Genomic DNA, 15,652 nt, shown 5'->3' with positions numbered 1-15,652 from the left:
GGGTTGCGCGGGAGGAGTCATCGACGTAACTTAGGGGTCAGGGCGCTTGGTGGCGGCGGGTCTCGGAGGCGGTTGTGATGGCGGCGGCGGGCTCGGCGGCAGCGGCCGTGTGCGGGATTGGGGGCGGCGGCGAGGGAGGCAGCGGTGACGCGGAGGCGGACTGGGCGGCGGCGGCGACGGCGGTGGTTGGCTTGGTGGGGGCAAGGCGACAGTGGGGGTGGCGAGGGCGGAGAAGGCGCCGGCAGAGGGGGCGACGGCGGCGCGGGCTCGGCGGTGGCGGCGACGGTGGCGGCGGCGAGGGCGGCGGCGGCGAGGGCGGCGGCGGGCTCGGCGGCGGCGGCGGCGAGGGCGAGGGACGCGCCTGAGGTGCAGGGAGGGCGTCAATACTCACAGCACTGGTGGTTCGGCCTCTAGGAGGCGGGCGGCACCCGAGCGGCTGGCGTATTTTCCGGCCAGGCCGACGAGGGTGAAGGCGTCGATGAGCATCAAGCCGCCCGTGGGCCGCGCCAGGGCCGCGGCGGGTCCTGGCGACCCCTCGAGGGAGGCCAGGGTGGCCAGGGCAGCAGTCACAGCCTGGGAGGAAAAGTGCGCCGCCGACGCGCACTTCTCGCGCGGGTCATTCTCGGAGCTGTCGGGGGCGTGCGAAGCTACCGCCTGCGAACGGCCGGTTGGCAGACGTCATGGCCGGCATGTACGACCCTTAAGAACCCGCGTACGACCAGAAGGTCGGCTGTGAGGCGAGGCTGAAGGCAGGCTGGTGGATTTGTGTTGCTGACAGTTGAGGGCGATCCCGCGTGAACTGACGGCAGGCAAAGCCGGCAGGTGGGGGGCGGGGATGTGCCGGGTGGATCCCCAAGCGGGCGAGCCGGGCCCGTGCATAGTTCGGGCGCGGCGGGCGCGCGAGCATGAGAAAGACGCACCGACATGCTGGCGCTACCGGTCTGAGGTGACATTTTCAGGCTGGGAACCGAGCAAGTGCGCTCGCCGGTCCAAAGTGGGGTCGCGGGTGGCCATGCGAAGTGGTTTCGCGCACTGCCCGCTGTAGCCCCCCCGAAGCGCCGGAGCGTGACCGAGTGTCGCCCCATGACCCCCGGCGCCGGCCCGAGCGCTGAGACCGAATGTGAAGCCAATGCGCGCGCGCCCCAACCCCCAAGCGCGGCACTCCTCGGCTACGGCATGCTGACACGGATCCCTATCCTCTCAGATTGCTATCGATCGGCGATATTGGATCTCGCACGCGACGTCGACGAGTGACAGGTAAACGCACTTTGTCAATGTGCAGGTCGAGCTACCAACCGTTGCGGAGCGGTTCAGCCTCGGAAGCCATACTATGCAGCGGTGATTAGGTGGGAGGGCATGCGCTCGCACACATGAGTCCGGGAGCTCCCCGCCGGCGCTTGGTGCCTCAGCCAGCTCCGCCTTGCCGCGGCCCCTACGCAGGCGTCCAGCACCGACGTCGTTTGCGAGCGTCGGGTGTTGGCTGCTCTCTAGCCCCGTCACCCACCGCGCCGTCACCGTCCGCTTCGCGGCGTGCGAAACGCTCGCGTCTCCGCGTTTCCCTGCGCCGCCACCAGGGGGACGCTTGCGCCTTGCCCCCTGGCCTGACGCGCGACCCTGCGCAGATGGCGCGCTCCGGCACGGACCGACGGAGCAGCGACCGCCCGGGCAGTCGCTGCTCCGCCCGCGCACCGCTGCCGCCGTCGCCGCCGCCGCTCCGCCCTTTCCATCAGTGTGTCTCGTGTGTGAGAGTGTACTGTCTGTCACGCCTGTACCTGCGAGCTGCGTCTCTCCTCCGAGGCTCAGGCTGTCCTCTCACTCTGAGATATATCTGTCTCGCATATCGTCTGAAGTCAAGTCTCACGAGAAGAACGTCAAACTCTCTCCTGTCGAGGTGTCGGCTGTCGCGTGTCGTGTGCGCGCGGCGATTGTAACGGGAGGCCTGCGCAGCTTCTAACGATGCACAGAAAACGGGCCACACAAATGCCGTAAAGGACAGGCGCGGGACGTGAGGAGATGCGCGGCCGACACCCAGCAGCGGCTCTGCGGCGGGGAGGGGGGAGACACACACAGGAAGCCGATGCGTACAGTGATCGCGTGTCATGCGCCATCACCGACGTCGGGCGGGAGAGGAGCTCCAGCCAACAGTAGTGGCGAGCCAGCCTGCGCTGCACGATGAAATAGTACTCGTGCTGACGCATCCTCGCCCGAGTCATATTCCAAGTGCCATGCGACAGCCCGCGTGCGACGGGAAGAAGAGGTGCGAGGCTGAGAAAATAAGAGCTTGATCGCGCCACCAACGTCAGCGTCGGGCGCAGTGATGAGCTCGAGCAGCTCTCGAGCAAGCTCCGCCTCCGAGCTCTCGCAGCAGCCATGCGCGTGCGCGCAGCCCAGATTCTCGCTCAGCGCCTCCGCCTTGGGGTTTGAAGCAGGTCCGCCGTAGCGCTCCGCGCCTGCGCCGGCGGCGGGCGGTGTAGAAGGCCGCTCGCGATGGCTCCGTCGTGTGCCTCGACCGTCCCACCTCAAGTGGTGACTACCCTCGCTGTCGCGCGGCCGCTTGGCAGCGGCGCCGACGCTGCCGTTGAGTCTGTCCGTGGCCGCCGCGTCACTCGGCACGGAAGCCTCCTTGCCGGTGGACATGCCGGGGGGGCGTGAGGGCCTGGAGGGTGACACAGACGCACAGGGGAGCGCGCGCCGCCGAAGTGGTTTGGCGCACACCTCGACGAGGAGGGTGGCCACCCCTCGGTTCCCAGCCTGAAGAAGTGGCCTCGGTCTCTTGTTGCCTGATTTTGACGATTCTCGTTGGACCGTCGCTCGGAGCGAAATCCCAAAACCTCTCAGCTCAAAGGGGGAATTTATTTGTTTGGGCAGTGTTCGACCGGGCTATAACTCCACAGGTCCCAGCGCGCGCGGTGCGCGGTGGCCGGTCGGCAGCGTGCGCCCCCGCGCGAGCTGCTTTGTGCTTTCCGTTGGTTTCGCTCGCGTTTCGAGTTTGCAGTTTCAGACTGCACATAACTGTAAACTAACACGTGTGATACCGCGCCCCGCCAGAAGCAAAAGGCCTCTGAAGCAAAAGTGCAGATGCACAGATCGCCGCCGAGGAGGGTGTGCGTGCACAAGCGACCTCTCTCACGCCTCGAGCGTGGTGGTCTTGCTCCAGGCGTCGTTGTCGATGCGGCGCATCATGGCCTTGAGCTGCTTGCCCGGGCCCGGCTCAACGTACGAGGTGCAGCCGAGCGTGACGAGGTCCTTTGTGCCCTGCTCCCACTTGACTGGCTCGCAGAGCTGCCGCTTGAGCAGGCCGCGGATCTCGTCGACCGAGGCGTAGGGCTTGCCAGTCACGTTGGAGTAAACCTTGATGGACGGCATCTGGATCGGCGCCTCGTCGAGCGCCTTGCCCAGCGCATCGGCGGCGGGCTGCATGTAGGGCGTGTGGAAGGCGCCAGAGACGGCAAGCATCTTTGCATTCTTGGCGCCCATCGGGACGACGATCTCGCAAAGCTTCTCGAGGACCTGGGGGGGGGGGGGGGGGGGTCAAGCGCCCGCGGCGCGCGCGGGGCCCGCCGAGGGCGCGGCCCAACCAGGGGGGAAAAAGGGGGGGGGGGAAGGAACCTTTGGGTCCCCAAAACAGGTTCCCCCCTCCGGGAACATGTAGTTGGCAATGTACGCCTTCTTGCCGCCGCCGACCGCGGCGGCGGCCTTGTCGAGCGCGTCCTGCAGCACCGCGTCCGACGCGCCCGAGACGGACGCCATCGCGCCCTTGTTCTTCGGGTCGTTGGCAGCCGCGTCCATCGCCTCTGCGCGCGCCTTGACGAGCTTCAGCCCCTGCTCGAAGGTGAGCGCGCCGGCGAAGACGAGGGCGGAGTACTCGCCGAGCGAGAAGCCCGCGGCCACCTTGACCTTCTTGAGCATCTCTGGCGCCTCCTTCTTCGCCTTCTCCATCGCCGCCAGCGAGCAGACAAAGATGGCGGGCTGCGAGTAGAGCGTGCTGTCGAGCTTCTCCTGCGGCCCCTGCGCGCAGAGCCCGACCAGGTCGTAGCCGAGAACCTTTGAGGCCATCTCGAACATGGCGGCCGCGGTCTTGTTCTCCAGCAGCTTCGCCGCCATGCCCACCTTCTGCGTGCCCTGGCCCGGGAAGAGGATGGCGACGTTGCGCTCCGCCTCAGGCGTGTCGGTCCATGGCTTTGCGGCCGACGCCGCCTCGGCCGCGCGCGCGGCGGCCTCCTCGTCCTCCTTCTTCTTGCGCTCCTCCTTCTCCTTGAAGAAGGCGTCGGCGCGCTTCTTGCACTCCTCGATGTACGTCTTGTCGTACGGGGACTTGCCCGGCAGCGCCATGTACCAGTTGTGGAAGCGCGGCACGCCGTCCAGGTCCTGCTCGGCGTACGTCTCGTACGACATGGTCTCGAGCATCGCCTTGACCTCCTCGGCCTCGTTGCCCTCCTCCACGCAGTACTCGTAGTCGCCCACGAACACGCGCACGTGGTAGCCCTCATAGTCCTCGTCCTTGCACTCGCACAGCCGAACGACAGTCGGCGGCCGCGACGGCGCCAGGTCCATCATGTACTCGAACTCGAGGTTCTCGAGCTCCTCCTTGAGCTCCTCAACGTCGAAGGGGCCGAAGCGCTCGCAGCGGAGGTTGGGCATGGCTTACGTCTCTTTGTGTTCTGCGCGCAGCGCTAGGCGCGTCAGCGCGCGGAGCCCGTCAGAGCGGGGCGAGGGGTGCACCGTGGGGCGCGCGCCGCGTGGAGGGAGTTGTGGGGAGGGGAGTCGTGGGGAGGGGGCTCGGGTGCAGGGCAATGCGCGGCGAGAGGCGCGTGTCGGTGAGGAACACCGATGCGATATCTGGCCTTTTGGGACCACAGGCAGCTGCAGCTCGCAGATTGAGTTTCTTTTTCAGGAGAATCTCTTCGAGAAGAGAGAATGCCACGACGTGCGGCCTAGATTTAGCACACGCGCCTCAGCTTGCATACACTCATACATTGGGTTGTCATCGCCTGTGATAGCGAGATAGGGCTAGCCGCAGGCAGCTAGCCTGTGAGGAGAGCGTCCATAGACACCTCACTTAGACCCCACACACGGTCTCGTCCGTGCCTCGCCGGCCGGCGAGATTGCTAGAGGCGGAGCGGTCTGCTCTAGCCTAGCACGTTACTTCCTTTCGTCTGTTGTTTGTTGTGCCCTTGTGTGTTCCCTTGGCACCGTGGAGTGCTGGGGGGGCGACAGGGAGGATGTGGCCCTGAGTTATGTGTACGCCGACTCAGGGTGTGTGGCAGCCCGCTGGCTGTGTGTCTTGTGAGCTTGTTTGTGTCTGTGTGTCGCTCGTGCGTGTCGTCATCATCTGTCTAGCGTCCACCCATACCGCGTTGGTGTCCAGTCCGAGCCTGGCTGTTCTTCACCTTACTACCTACCGGTACCTACCTAGAGTATAAGAATTGTCGTTCGCCTTGCAGCAACGTTCGATGATTCACGGCTGCGGCAATGGCTGCGGCCGCCGCCGAGAAAGAGCGTCCGCTCCCCGACCGAGCCCGTTCCAGCTAGCGACGCCATTCTCAGATGTGAATAGAAATTTCACGGCACACCTTTCGGCGGCCGAATTCGGAGTTTGGGGGACGCATCCCCAACTTAGTTTGGACAATGCCCCGCGAGGCCGGCCATGCGGCGGTGCGGCGCGGCGTCTGCGAGTACTCAGAGGCCTCGGCGGGAAACTGCGAGCTCGATTTTCGAGGGACCTGGACCGACCCCTCCGCCTCCGCGTCCATCGCGGGGTGCGTGGAGAGCTGCAGGGCCTGCACCCGCTGCGGTTACATCTCGTACCGGCCCGGCCGGCACAATGCAAGCCAGGGCGTGTGCAAGTGGTTCCACCAGTGCCGCACCTCGACGCTTTACACCTCGCACGCCGGCGCCCTCTACTACACGAGGCAGGTTCGCGGCCGAGGCGTCGCCGCGGCGAGTCTGCTGCCTGTGCCCACACCCCCGGTGCCGCCGGTGCCGCCGCCAAACCGCAGCGCGCTCGGCGAGGCGTCGCGGCCGCCGCGGCTGGCCTTCATCGTCTTTGCCTGTAACGGGGGAGGGCGCGTCCGACCCATCTTTGGCATCGAACCCCACGACGTGATTGTTGCGGCATCCGAGGACTCGCTCCCCGACCCTCCTCTCCCGCCCTCGTCGCGCCTCCCCGCCAAGCCCCCACCACTCCACCGCACCGCACCGCCGGCCGCAGGTCGGCCACTCGCTCGAGAACTTTGGCTCCACCGTACCGCGCATCCTGGTCACGTACGGCTACCCGACACGTATGGCGGCGCGCATGGCAGCCGAGGGTGGGTTTGAGCACTTTGACGCCTCGCACCTCAACTTTTCCGAGTTTGCGATGAAGCCGATCCTGGCGCGTTTGTTTGCAACCTCGCGCCCGGCCCCGCACACACGGGCACGGTGTCCGCCGCTGGCCCGGAGGCGCACCCGTGGAAGCTCGCGTCGCTCGCAGGCGCCGTCGGACTCGCACCTGTGGCCGCGAAACGGGCGCGTGCAGACATGGCGGCAGGATCACACGTGCGCGGCGCCCTGCGCAGACGCCTCACGCGTCGCCGGCACGGCGCACGCGGCGCCGCGTGTACATGCACCCCGCTGGACGGCAGGTGCACGAGCATGAAGCTACTGGCCTTCAACTTCACGCAGTTCGATGCGGTCATGGTGCGCCCAAGACGCACAGAGAGAGCCTTTTGGGGCGGGCGCGGACTTCGCTTTCCCTCGTCTCCAGGTGAGCGACTCGGACGTCTGCATGTTTTCCGATCCCGGACCATGGATGGAGGCACAGTACAAGGCGAACCAGTACTTCATCGCCTCGCACGAGGCTCACCCCGCCGTCCCACCACCGCCCCCTCTGGCCGCGCCACGGCACAATCCCCGAGCCCAGGAGCGCAGGTGGCAGAACGCGACCGGCTGGGGATCAACTCGCACTTGATCTACCTGCAGCCGAACCGCCTGCTCTTCCGCACGCTGGCCGACATGGCTCGCAACGGCGACTATATGCCCTACACGATGGGGGAGCAGGCAACGTAAGCCCCGGGTGCTCTCTGCTCCACGCGAATGGGGCGCGCTGACGCTGTGACGGCGCGCGCGCGCACGCACAGGATGTCCTCGAGACGGTCTTTTCGCCCCACGCCAACTTCCCGCCCCTCCCTGCACACCGGCACTGCAATCGGAGAAAGCTGCAGCGCTGCTGGGCCGAAGGGGTGTGGCGGCCTGACCGGGGCAGGGCGCGGCCGGCGCGGCGGCCGAGGGGGCTGACGCAGGAGGCCTGGGACGCGCAGGTCGAGAGCGAGAGACGCTTCGGCAAGTCGTGCGGCTAGTTGCAGCGGGGATCTCCGTACTCCCGGAGAAGAAATATGCGCGCGGCTGCAAACCTGCTATGACTTTTTGACCCTCCGTTACTGTTTTTGTACGCGCGCCCGCTTGCGCTATCTGGAGAGACACGACCCTCGTGCCTCTCAAATCTAAATTGTACGAAAAATACAATAGTGCGAGGCCCAGTGCGCTTGGGGGTGTTGTCACAGCGCCCCACTCCACCGCTGGACTGGGCATGTGCGCCCACCAACTAACTACTTAGCGCCTCTCATAGGCATATCCTATCTAGGGCTTGCTCATCCCGCTGACGCGGACGCGTGCGTCGCGAAGGAGAGCATCTTGCTTGGCGATCGACTCGGCCCACATCGACAGAGCCTCCTCAACTGGCTCCGCGGTCGCGGATGCCGCCGCGGTGGGCTCGTACGGCATAGACGAGTGGTGCCTGCATGGAGCGCCGCAGGCTGAGATAAGCCGAGATCAGTCCAGATACAAGCCGGGAGCAGGGGCGGGAGCCGAGATCAGCCGAGAAGCTGGGGCAGGGGCGGCGCGCACAGGAAAATCCGCATCTTGCCGTCATCGTTCTTCTTGTAGCCGAAGGTGTACTCGACGCGTCCCTTGTCGCCAGTGGTCGCGTTCGTGAACAGGTAGTCGCCCATAGCGATAGCCGTGTTGCCGTTGCAATCGATCTGGTGGTTGCGGAACACCACCTCGGACCAGCCCTGTCCGCCGTTGATGGCGAAGCCACCGTCCTCGCCCTGTGTGGCAAAAGGGGGGGGGGGGGGGGTGCGCGCGTGAGAGAGAGGGGAAGGGCGCAGGAGCGACGCGAGGGAGGCGCGCACCTTGAACTTGTCGTTCTTCATCGCCTCTGCGCCCACAAAGTAGGCCATCGCGTCCTCGCCCGTCGGGCGAAACGGGTTGTTCGTCGCCCTGGTTGGCTTGAAGAGCACGTTGGAGTGGCCATAGCCGTACAGCTCGCCCGCGCAGTACCCAGCGGCCGCGACGAAGTCGCCTCCCTCCTGGTACACCTTGGTGATGCCGGTGATGGCGTTGGACCACGCCGCCTGCGCCGCAACGACGTCCTCCGAGGTGATGTCGCCGCTTGGGGTTACTCCAACAACACCGGGAACAGGGCGCGCGCTGGTTGAGAGCACGCGAACTGCGCGAGCAATGCCCACGCGCTGGGGGAGCTTCGAGGCGCGCACTGCGAGGAGCATCGTGCAGCGAATGACCGAGTAACTCGTGCGTCCTTGGGATCGAGCTCTCCTCCTATTGCAATATGCCACGCGCGTGTTTTGGGCTTCTTGAGATATTTTCTTTTTCGAACATCCCGCACAGTCGTCTCCACTGCCGATCGATCTTGCCGCCACGGACGAAACCGCCCGCGTCGTAGCTCACCCACCGAGCTCCCTGTTGTAGGTATATTGGTTGGTGCAAGTCAGGACACAGAGCTCACATGGGAGACAAAATCAGAGAGTGAGGGTGTGAGATTCACAGTCAGTGGGAGGAAAGCGGCGAGTCGTCCTCCAGCCCTGTGGACATCCCATCATTGCCGCCATGGCGCCATCATCTCGAGGCCGAGGCGGAGTCCCACCCACGGAGCTACGCCGGCAGGTGCGCGCGGTGCCTCGGCCTCCGTAATACATGTAAATAAAGAAAGAAACTTTCTACACAAGAATTCTCTCTTAAAATACAATCTGTGTCTTGATTTGCCAACAATATACCTAAGAAAGCACGACAAAAGGGCGCGGACTCCGTGGTAAAGAATCCGGTAAAGAAGAAAACGTTCGCGTCATGCTTGGCCGCAGCTTGCTCCGATCGCGGCGAGCGCTCGGCGCGGCCGTGCGCACAGTTTCCCTCTTCCGCGCAGAGCCGGCGCGGCTGGCTCCCCTGTGCGCCGAGCTCGATTTTTGCCGCACTCCCGGCGCTGGCGACGCTCGCCCATTGGCCCCGCCGCCGCCGCTCCGGTGCGCCGCGACGCCGGAGGCCGCAGAGCCGCTCACGCCGCTCCTGTGCTTTGGAAGCATCAGCCTCGGTGGCGCCTCGGCCGATGCACTCAGCCGGCCAATGCACGAAGCCCGCAGCCCTGACCGCGGCCCACGCTGCAGGCGTGGACGCTCCTGCGCCCTGCGAGATGCCCTACCTGGAGCTGCCCCCACTGTCTTCGCTCGAGCCGCTCGCCGCCAAGGGGAAAAAGGGATGGCGGACGTACCAGCCGAACGTGCTCAAGCGCAAGCGGACGCACGGCTTCCTACAGTGCGCCGCGCGCACGCGCCCCATGCTGGGCGCAACTGCTGCCGCCACACATGTGTATATGCTGCCGCTGCCGCCGCCAGCCCAGGGTGGGAGCGCGCGCCGGATTCGCCGATGGGCTCTGACGCACCCCCTCTTCCCGCCCCGCCCGCCACAGTCGGATGAGCACCCGAGCGGGGCGCAACACGCTCAGCCGGCGGAGGAGGAAGGGTCGCTGGCAGATTGCGGTGACGTAGCGACTTGGCCCGAGCGCTGCGGGGCTGGGGGCGCGACGAGCTCCCTGGCGCCCGTTCAGGAGTGCAGCCCGGCGGCGGCTGTGTTGATCGGGCGAGGGCGTGGCTGGCGGTGCTGCTGGGGCACCCTCAGACCCTCACACGCGGACAGGGACTCGAGAAGGCGGGGGGGGGGGGGGGGGGGGCAGCACAATTCCGACCGGCAGGCCCCCGGTCGGCGTTACTCTCTTTGACCCAGAGCTTTTTCTCTTTTTCAATCGCCCCGGACCTCCGGTCCGGACCCAAGACGCACAAGCACAGACAGTCCGAGTCGAGAACTCACAGAACTGAGAACACCGAGACGAGTCGCCCCCCCGCCATAGAGCTGTCAAACGTTAACTTTGGGCCTAACAGTTGCACTATTGTTGGCTGAAAATCCTCAACGTTGTTCAAGTGTTCTCCCCAGCCCAAGCTGTTACTGTTTGTTACTGTTGTTACTGTTGTTCAGTGATCAGCAAGCAGAAAATGCCAAAAAACCCGGGTAAAACCCGAAAATACCTGGGTTTTTCCAGGTATTTTCGGGTATTACCCGCACTGGACGCTGGAGATCGTCGTGGGTCACTGCCAGGCCTTCCTTATTGCTGTTCAGCTGGCCTAACGTTAGCTACTGTTGTTGGGGAGCCCCACTGTTGTTCTGTTGTTACTGTTAACACTAGCAACACTGTTCAGCTCTTAACGTTTGACAGCTCTACCCCGCCAACACGGTGTTCCGCAACAGGCACCCCCCCGCCCTCGCCACCGCCCTCGCCCCCACCCTCGCCCCCACCCTCACCCCCACCCTCACCCCCTCCCTCACCCCCTCCCTCACCCCCACCCTCACCCCCACCCTCGCCCCCACCCTCACCCCCACCCTCGCGTGCGCATGCGATTGCTCTGATGCACGCCCTGCGAGCGGGGCGGGGTGCGCGCTGTCCCTCTGTGTCCGTGCGTCGCCCATCTGCATCTCTCCTGGAGCAGCTCCTGGAGACCTGGAGATGCCCCTCTATTTATTTATTTTGGCGACGCGCAGGGCCGAGAGGCCCGAGCGTTTTTGATCTCCCGACTAGGTGCAAAAAGTCTGTGGTGCAAAACCCGCCAAAAACTACCAAAATCGCTGTCACGGCCAGCTCGGCACTATCTACTCAAAAAAAGTGACGTAGAGAGCTCTCACTTTTTAATTTAAAGCGTTCCCCGCGCACACACAAGGTCCGCCTGCGTGCGGCGCCAGCTTCTCAGGGCCATCGCGCGAAAAACGACCGAGGAGATGCATCCTAGCTGTCGCCACCGAAGGCGATTCGAGAGGAGATTTGCGCGTGAACAGGGCTCCAGGCCCCAAATGACGTGTGAGTGTTAGAGTTGCGATTCGACGTCGCTGAGATCGGAGATCAAGCTCTGACAGGTCACACGTCGCTCCTTTTTGACGCCGACGTGACTCGCCCGTGCAGAGCGCATCAGGACACGGTCTCGACGCGCTCGGTACGACGCCTGCGACCCGTCTCGGGTCAGGTGGCACGACGCTCATCGCGCCTGCCAGCGGTGCCGTGGCAGGTTGCCACGACGAGGTCGACCGCACGCACACGCTTCTCTATACGCTCGCCCAGCCTTCCTTTCCATCCCATCAGATAGCCTGGGAACGGTGGCGGTCAGAGGCAAAGCCTACGAGGGGTGGTGGAACCACATGTCACGCACGGCCACCGCCGGCTCGACGCGACGATAGCCTCCGGAGGCTGACTTTGAGGCACCATCATCGGACGATGTCGACGAGTTGGGTCGCTCTCGCGGTAGCCAGGTAGCCCCCCATACTAGTAGCACCAGCCATGGCCTCAGGGAGCGCGGGCGAGGGCGCTGGGAGCAACACGGCAAAAAAACATCAAAAGTGGTCATTATGACACCACCCGTATTTTGCTCGGCTAAAGTACTCTGTCTCGCTCGTGCACCATTCGCAAAGCGGGCCCGTGTGGCCCGCGTCACAGCCCTCGCCGTGCGCTCCGCCGCTGGATGCCGACGCATTGAGTCTGCGGCTGGAGTGCTCGCCTTTGCCCGAGCGGCTGCAGTGATTTGAGGCGACACACTCGTGAAGCTCCGTGGTGAGGCTTGAAGCGCGCCAATAGCCGCGTGGCACGCCGAGGGACTCGAGGGTGGTGTTGAAGGCGCTGCAGTCGGCGTTTGCCGGGCAAAGCTTGCAGAGATCGGCCGAAGCGGCATAGACGTAGGTGGGACCCCACGACACATATGGCGTGTTCTCCCCGCCGATCCAGCCATTCGGCGAGGTGCAGCGCTCCTCCGTGTAGCCCTCTTTCAGGTAGCACCTGTGATAGCTGGTACGCGGGTGTTGTGCTGATCGACGCGATGTTGGACAACAGTGCGGGGTGTCGGGCGCACTGCAGAGCGACGGCGGGCTGCGACTTCTTTTCGTACAAGTGGGCGCAGACCGCCGTAGTGGGCATTGTAGGTCCCCGCGGGACAAGCCTGCCAGACCATGCTTGTGGCGGCGCCCGCCTCCTCACAAAATCCTCCAGGTGGGCAGAGCTCGCAGGCGGCGCTGCCGACCTCGGCCGAGAAGCTGCCCGCGGGGCAAGCGCACACCAAACAAGGGGTGGCCAACCTCGCTCGATAATACTTTTCCGCTCTCTGTTTGACTTGCTCCGCTCCGCCCTGCTCGCCTGGGGCTTGGGGTCTGCCCGGCCCGCGGCCCGCCCCCTCCCCGCAACCCCGCCCCCCGACACCACGTCCGTCGCCGCCGCAGGCACAATGTCCTCGCGGCTGTTGTCCACTGACGTACGCGAAGGCAGTTCGGACCAGGCAGCCAACGCGCTCCACGTACGTACGAACCTGCTGCACTGTAGGCGACGCGTCAGGAGGCTGCCGACGGCGGCGAGGCCACGGCGGTGCGCGTCGCGGTCCGCATTCGGCCGCTGCGGGAGAGTGACCAGGCGGACGGCGCGCAGGAGATCCTGCGCAAGGTCGCCGGCGAGCCGCAGGTCGTGCTGGGCGCCGACCGCGCCTTCACCTTCGACCACGTCTTCGATACGGCCGCGGCACAGCACGAGGTCTACGAGGGCTGCGCCCAGGCGCTCGTAGAGCGCGTGCTCAAGGGCTACAACTCGACCGTGCTCGCGTACGGACAGACCGGCTCGGGCAAGACGCACACAATGGGAAGCATCGGAACGCCTTCGAGCGCCGTGCCCGAGGCGGCGCTTGGGATCATCCCGCGCACCGTCGCCGAGATCTTTGCACGGGTGGCGGGCGGCGACGGCGAGCTCGAGGGCGCGGCGCTCGCGGCCAGCGCCTCGTTTATCGAGGTGTACAAGGAGGACATCCACGACCTGCTGCAGCCGCCGATCGAGGCGGCGGCGGCCGACGGCGCACCCAAGCTGGCGACGCTGGAGGTGCGCGAGAAGGAGGGCGCGATTGCCTTGCCGGGGCTGGCGATGCGGCCGGTTGGATCGCCGGAGGAGGCGATGGCCGTGCTGTCTGACGGCTCGAGCAACCGCGCGACGGGGGCGACCGCGATGAACGCGACGTCGTCCCGTTCGCACGCAATCTTCACCGTCAGCATCGAGCTCCGCCTCCGGGGCGGCAAGGTGCTGACGCCGCGCTTCAACTTTGTGGACCTCGCCGGCTCCGAGCGCGCCAAGCGGACGGGCGCGTCGGGCGACCGCTTCGCCGAGGGCGTCCAGATCAACAAGGTGCGGCCACCATATGCTCTGGGTCCCTCGTACCATATGCTCAGTCCTCACAGGGTTTGTGTCCCGGGTCGGGACACGGGCTGGGCACACACCACCACGGGGGAGGCGAGAATCACCGGCTGGCCAAGAACAACGGCTCTTATGGTCGTCACACTGCTCTGCAGGGGCTGCTCGCCCTCGGCAACGTCATCTCCGCGCTGTGCGAGAAGCACGCCCACGTGCCCTACCGCGACTCGAAGCTGACGCGGCTGCTGCAGGACTCGCTCGGGGGCAACGCGCACACGCTGATGATCGCGTGCGTCTCGCCGAGCGACGCCGACATGGAGGAGACGCTCAACACGCTCAAGTACGCCAACCGGGCGCGGCAGATCCAGAACAAGCTGCTGATCGCGCAGGACCCGGTGCAGGCCCGCATCGCGGATCTGCTCGAGCAGGTGGAGACCCTCATTGAATGTTAATTAGCATACTATTTAATGAGTGCGGATCTGCTCGAGCAGGTGGCGACCCATATCTCCCCATATCTCCCCATATCTCCCCATATCTCGCTGCTCGAGCAGGTAGCGACCCTCACCGCGCGGCTGCAGCACTACGAGTCGGGCGGCGGACCGTTGCCTCCGCTAGCGACCTTCTCCATCTCTGGGCAGTCTGCGCTCGCGCCGTGCTTCGCGGCGACCGGGGCGGCCATCGCTACGCCCTCCGACCTCGCGCTCCACCGTTGCCACGCGCTGCAGCAAAAGCTCAACGCGATGCGGGCTAGCATCAGAGCATCGGCCACCGGAGACGACTGCGCCGCCGCGGGCGAGGCCGCCGCCGCCGGCGCGGACTCGCCCTCTGGTGGGCGGGAGTCGGACGGGTCGACGGAGGAGGAAGCGAGCGCGGAGGACCTGGAGTACAAGGCGTGAGCGCTGCGTGGCGCCGCGCCGCGCCTTACATCGCGGCGGCGGCACGGCAACGTCAGCTGGCTGGTGGTAGGCGGAGCAGCTCGAGGAGGAGCTCGAGTTCCTGCAAAAGCAGGAGTCGATGTCGGAGGCGCGCGGCCGCCCGAGATTAACCCGCCCGAGATTACCCGAGATTACCCGAGATTACCCGAGATCGATGTGAACGGCGCGCGGCCGCCCTCTGCCTCTGTGCTCCGTCTACGTCTCTGCACACTACCCCCCCCCCCCCCCCCAGCACACCCGCCCCACTGCCACTGCTCTCGACCGCTGCTCTCACCCAGCCTCCTCCCCCCGGCGGCGAGATGCCCCGAGATGCCCGATGCACCGAGATGCCGCTGTGATCCGCGCGGCGAAGCGGAGCCTCGGGATCCCGTGACCGCCGGACTGGTTGCGCAACCAGGCTCTCGCGGGCCTCACCGAGACGTTGGCGCTGAAGCAAGAGCTGCTCGCCGAGTCGCAGCAGTCGGGACCTGCGACAGCCGAAGAGCTCGAGGAGCTGCAGCGCGCCCTCGCAGCCCTCGAGACGTCGGTGCGCGAGACGGGGCGCGAGCGCGACGAGTGCCTAATTGAATTAAATATTCATGATCATCCATGACCATGAATGGCCATTACTTAAAGGCGCGAGCGCGACGAGCTGGCGAAAAAGATGTCGGAGCTGCAGGAGAGGAGCGATGCCAAGACCAGTGCGCTGCGGGAGCAGTTTGCGCGCAAGCTCGAGGCGCGCCCTGAGACCACGTGTGGCCTCCCCCAAAACAGACACGCCGCGACACAACCGCCTCACGCAAAACACAACCCCGGGCCCCAAGACGCACAAGCACAGACAGTCGAGAAGGAAGAGACAGCAACGACAGTCAGAAGTCAGCACTGGGTCCCAGGAAGGCGAATGCGATGACGGCCTCTAGTGCGAGCTCTAGCAACGAGCTCGTACGCAGGCAGGGAGATCGCTACCCTAGGCTCACCCCTAGGCTCACCCCGCCTCACACCACGAGGCACGTCCACCACTCCTGCGACACACCCACTCCCGTCTCGTCGCCCCCGCAGGCGGCGGAGGCCCAGCTCAAGTCGCTGCGCAACCAGCAGTCGCAGCAGCGGGCGCTTCTCAACGCGCGCGTGCATGCAGAGCGCCGCGTCCAGGCGCCAGGCTCTCCTTCGGCCTCCCTGCTTTGGCCCCTCCCCCCCCCCCCCCCCTCCC

General features: G+C 65.6%; 6 protein-coding genes across 6 annotated transcripts; 2 read left to right on the top strand and 4 right to left on the bottom strand.

Moving 5' to 3' along the window:
- Positions 1–387: 387 nt before the first annotated feature.
- Positions 388–953, bottom strand: EMIHUDRAFT_200719 (hypothetical protein; the record flags this gene model as incomplete). Its single annotated transcript, XM_005790569.1, has 2 exons — positions 388–654; positions 921–953. The coding sequence occupies 2 exons, from the start codon at positions 951–953 to the stop codon at positions 388–390; spliced, it is 300 nt and encodes a 99-aa protein (XP_005790626.1).
- A 1,144-nt stretch (positions 954–2,097) lies between these two features.
- On the bottom strand, positions 2,098–2,637 carry EMIHUDRAFT_200718 (hypothetical protein; the record flags this gene model as incomplete). Its single annotated transcript, XM_005790568.1, has 2 exons — positions 2,098–2,450; positions 2,535–2,637. 2 exons carry the CDS (start codon positions 2,635–2,637, stop codon positions 2,098–2,100), a joined length of 456 nt encoding a protein of 151 aa, XP_005790625.1.
- A 489-nt stretch (positions 2,638–3,126) lies between these two features.
- On the bottom strand, positions 3,127–4,332 carry EMIHUDRAFT_62772 (malonyl-CoA:ACP transacylase []; the record flags this gene model as incomplete). Its single annotated transcript, XM_005790567.1, has 2 exons — positions 3,127–3,510; positions 3,610–4,332. 2 exons carry the CDS (start codon positions 4,330–4,332, stop codon positions 3,127–3,129), a joined length of 1,107 nt encoding a protein of 368 aa, XP_005790624.1.
- Positions 4,333–7,617: 3,285 nt separating this feature from the next.
- EMIHUDRAFT_200715 (hypothetical protein) lies at positions 7,618–8,546 on the bottom strand (the record flags this gene model as incomplete). Its single annotated transcript, XM_005790566.1, has 3 exons — positions 7,618–7,774; positions 7,885–8,087; positions 8,172–8,546. The coding sequence occupies 3 exons, from the start codon at positions 8,544–8,546 to the stop codon at positions 7,618–7,620; spliced, it is 735 nt and encodes a 244-aa protein (XP_005790623.1).
- A 577-nt stretch (positions 8,547–9,123) lies between these two features.
- On the top strand, positions 9,124–10,452 carry EMIHUDRAFT_449031 (hypothetical protein; the record flags this gene model as incomplete). Its single annotated transcript, XM_005790565.1, has 5 exons — positions 9,124–9,364; positions 9,438–9,585; positions 9,740–9,809; positions 9,878–9,927; positions 10,423–10,452. Coding segments are annotated over 5 exons (537 nt in total), but the record flags the coding sequence as incomplete, so codon positions are not given.
- Positions 10,453–12,823: 2,371 nt separating this feature from the next.
- Positions 12,824–13,980, top strand: EMIHUDRAFT_62825 (hypothetical protein; the record flags this gene model as incomplete). The annotated part of the gene is made up of 2 exons (XM_005790564.1): positions 12,824–13,522; positions 13,687–13,980. Coding segments are annotated over 2 exons (993 nt in total), but the record flags the coding sequence as incomplete, so codon positions are not given.
- Between the last annotated feature and the right edge of the window lie 1,672 nt (positions 13,981–15,652).

This window comes from Emiliania huxleyi, assembly GCF_000372725.1.
Source record: "Emiliania huxleyi CCMP1516 chromosome Unknown EMIHUscaffold_12, whole genome shotgun sequence".
NCBI classification, from domain to species: Eukaryota; Haptophyta; order Isochrysidales; family Noelaerhabdaceae; genus Emiliania; species Emiliania huxleyi.
Note: the sequence above shows the minus strand (reverse complement) of the source record. Positions and strands in the feature narration are given on the sequence as shown.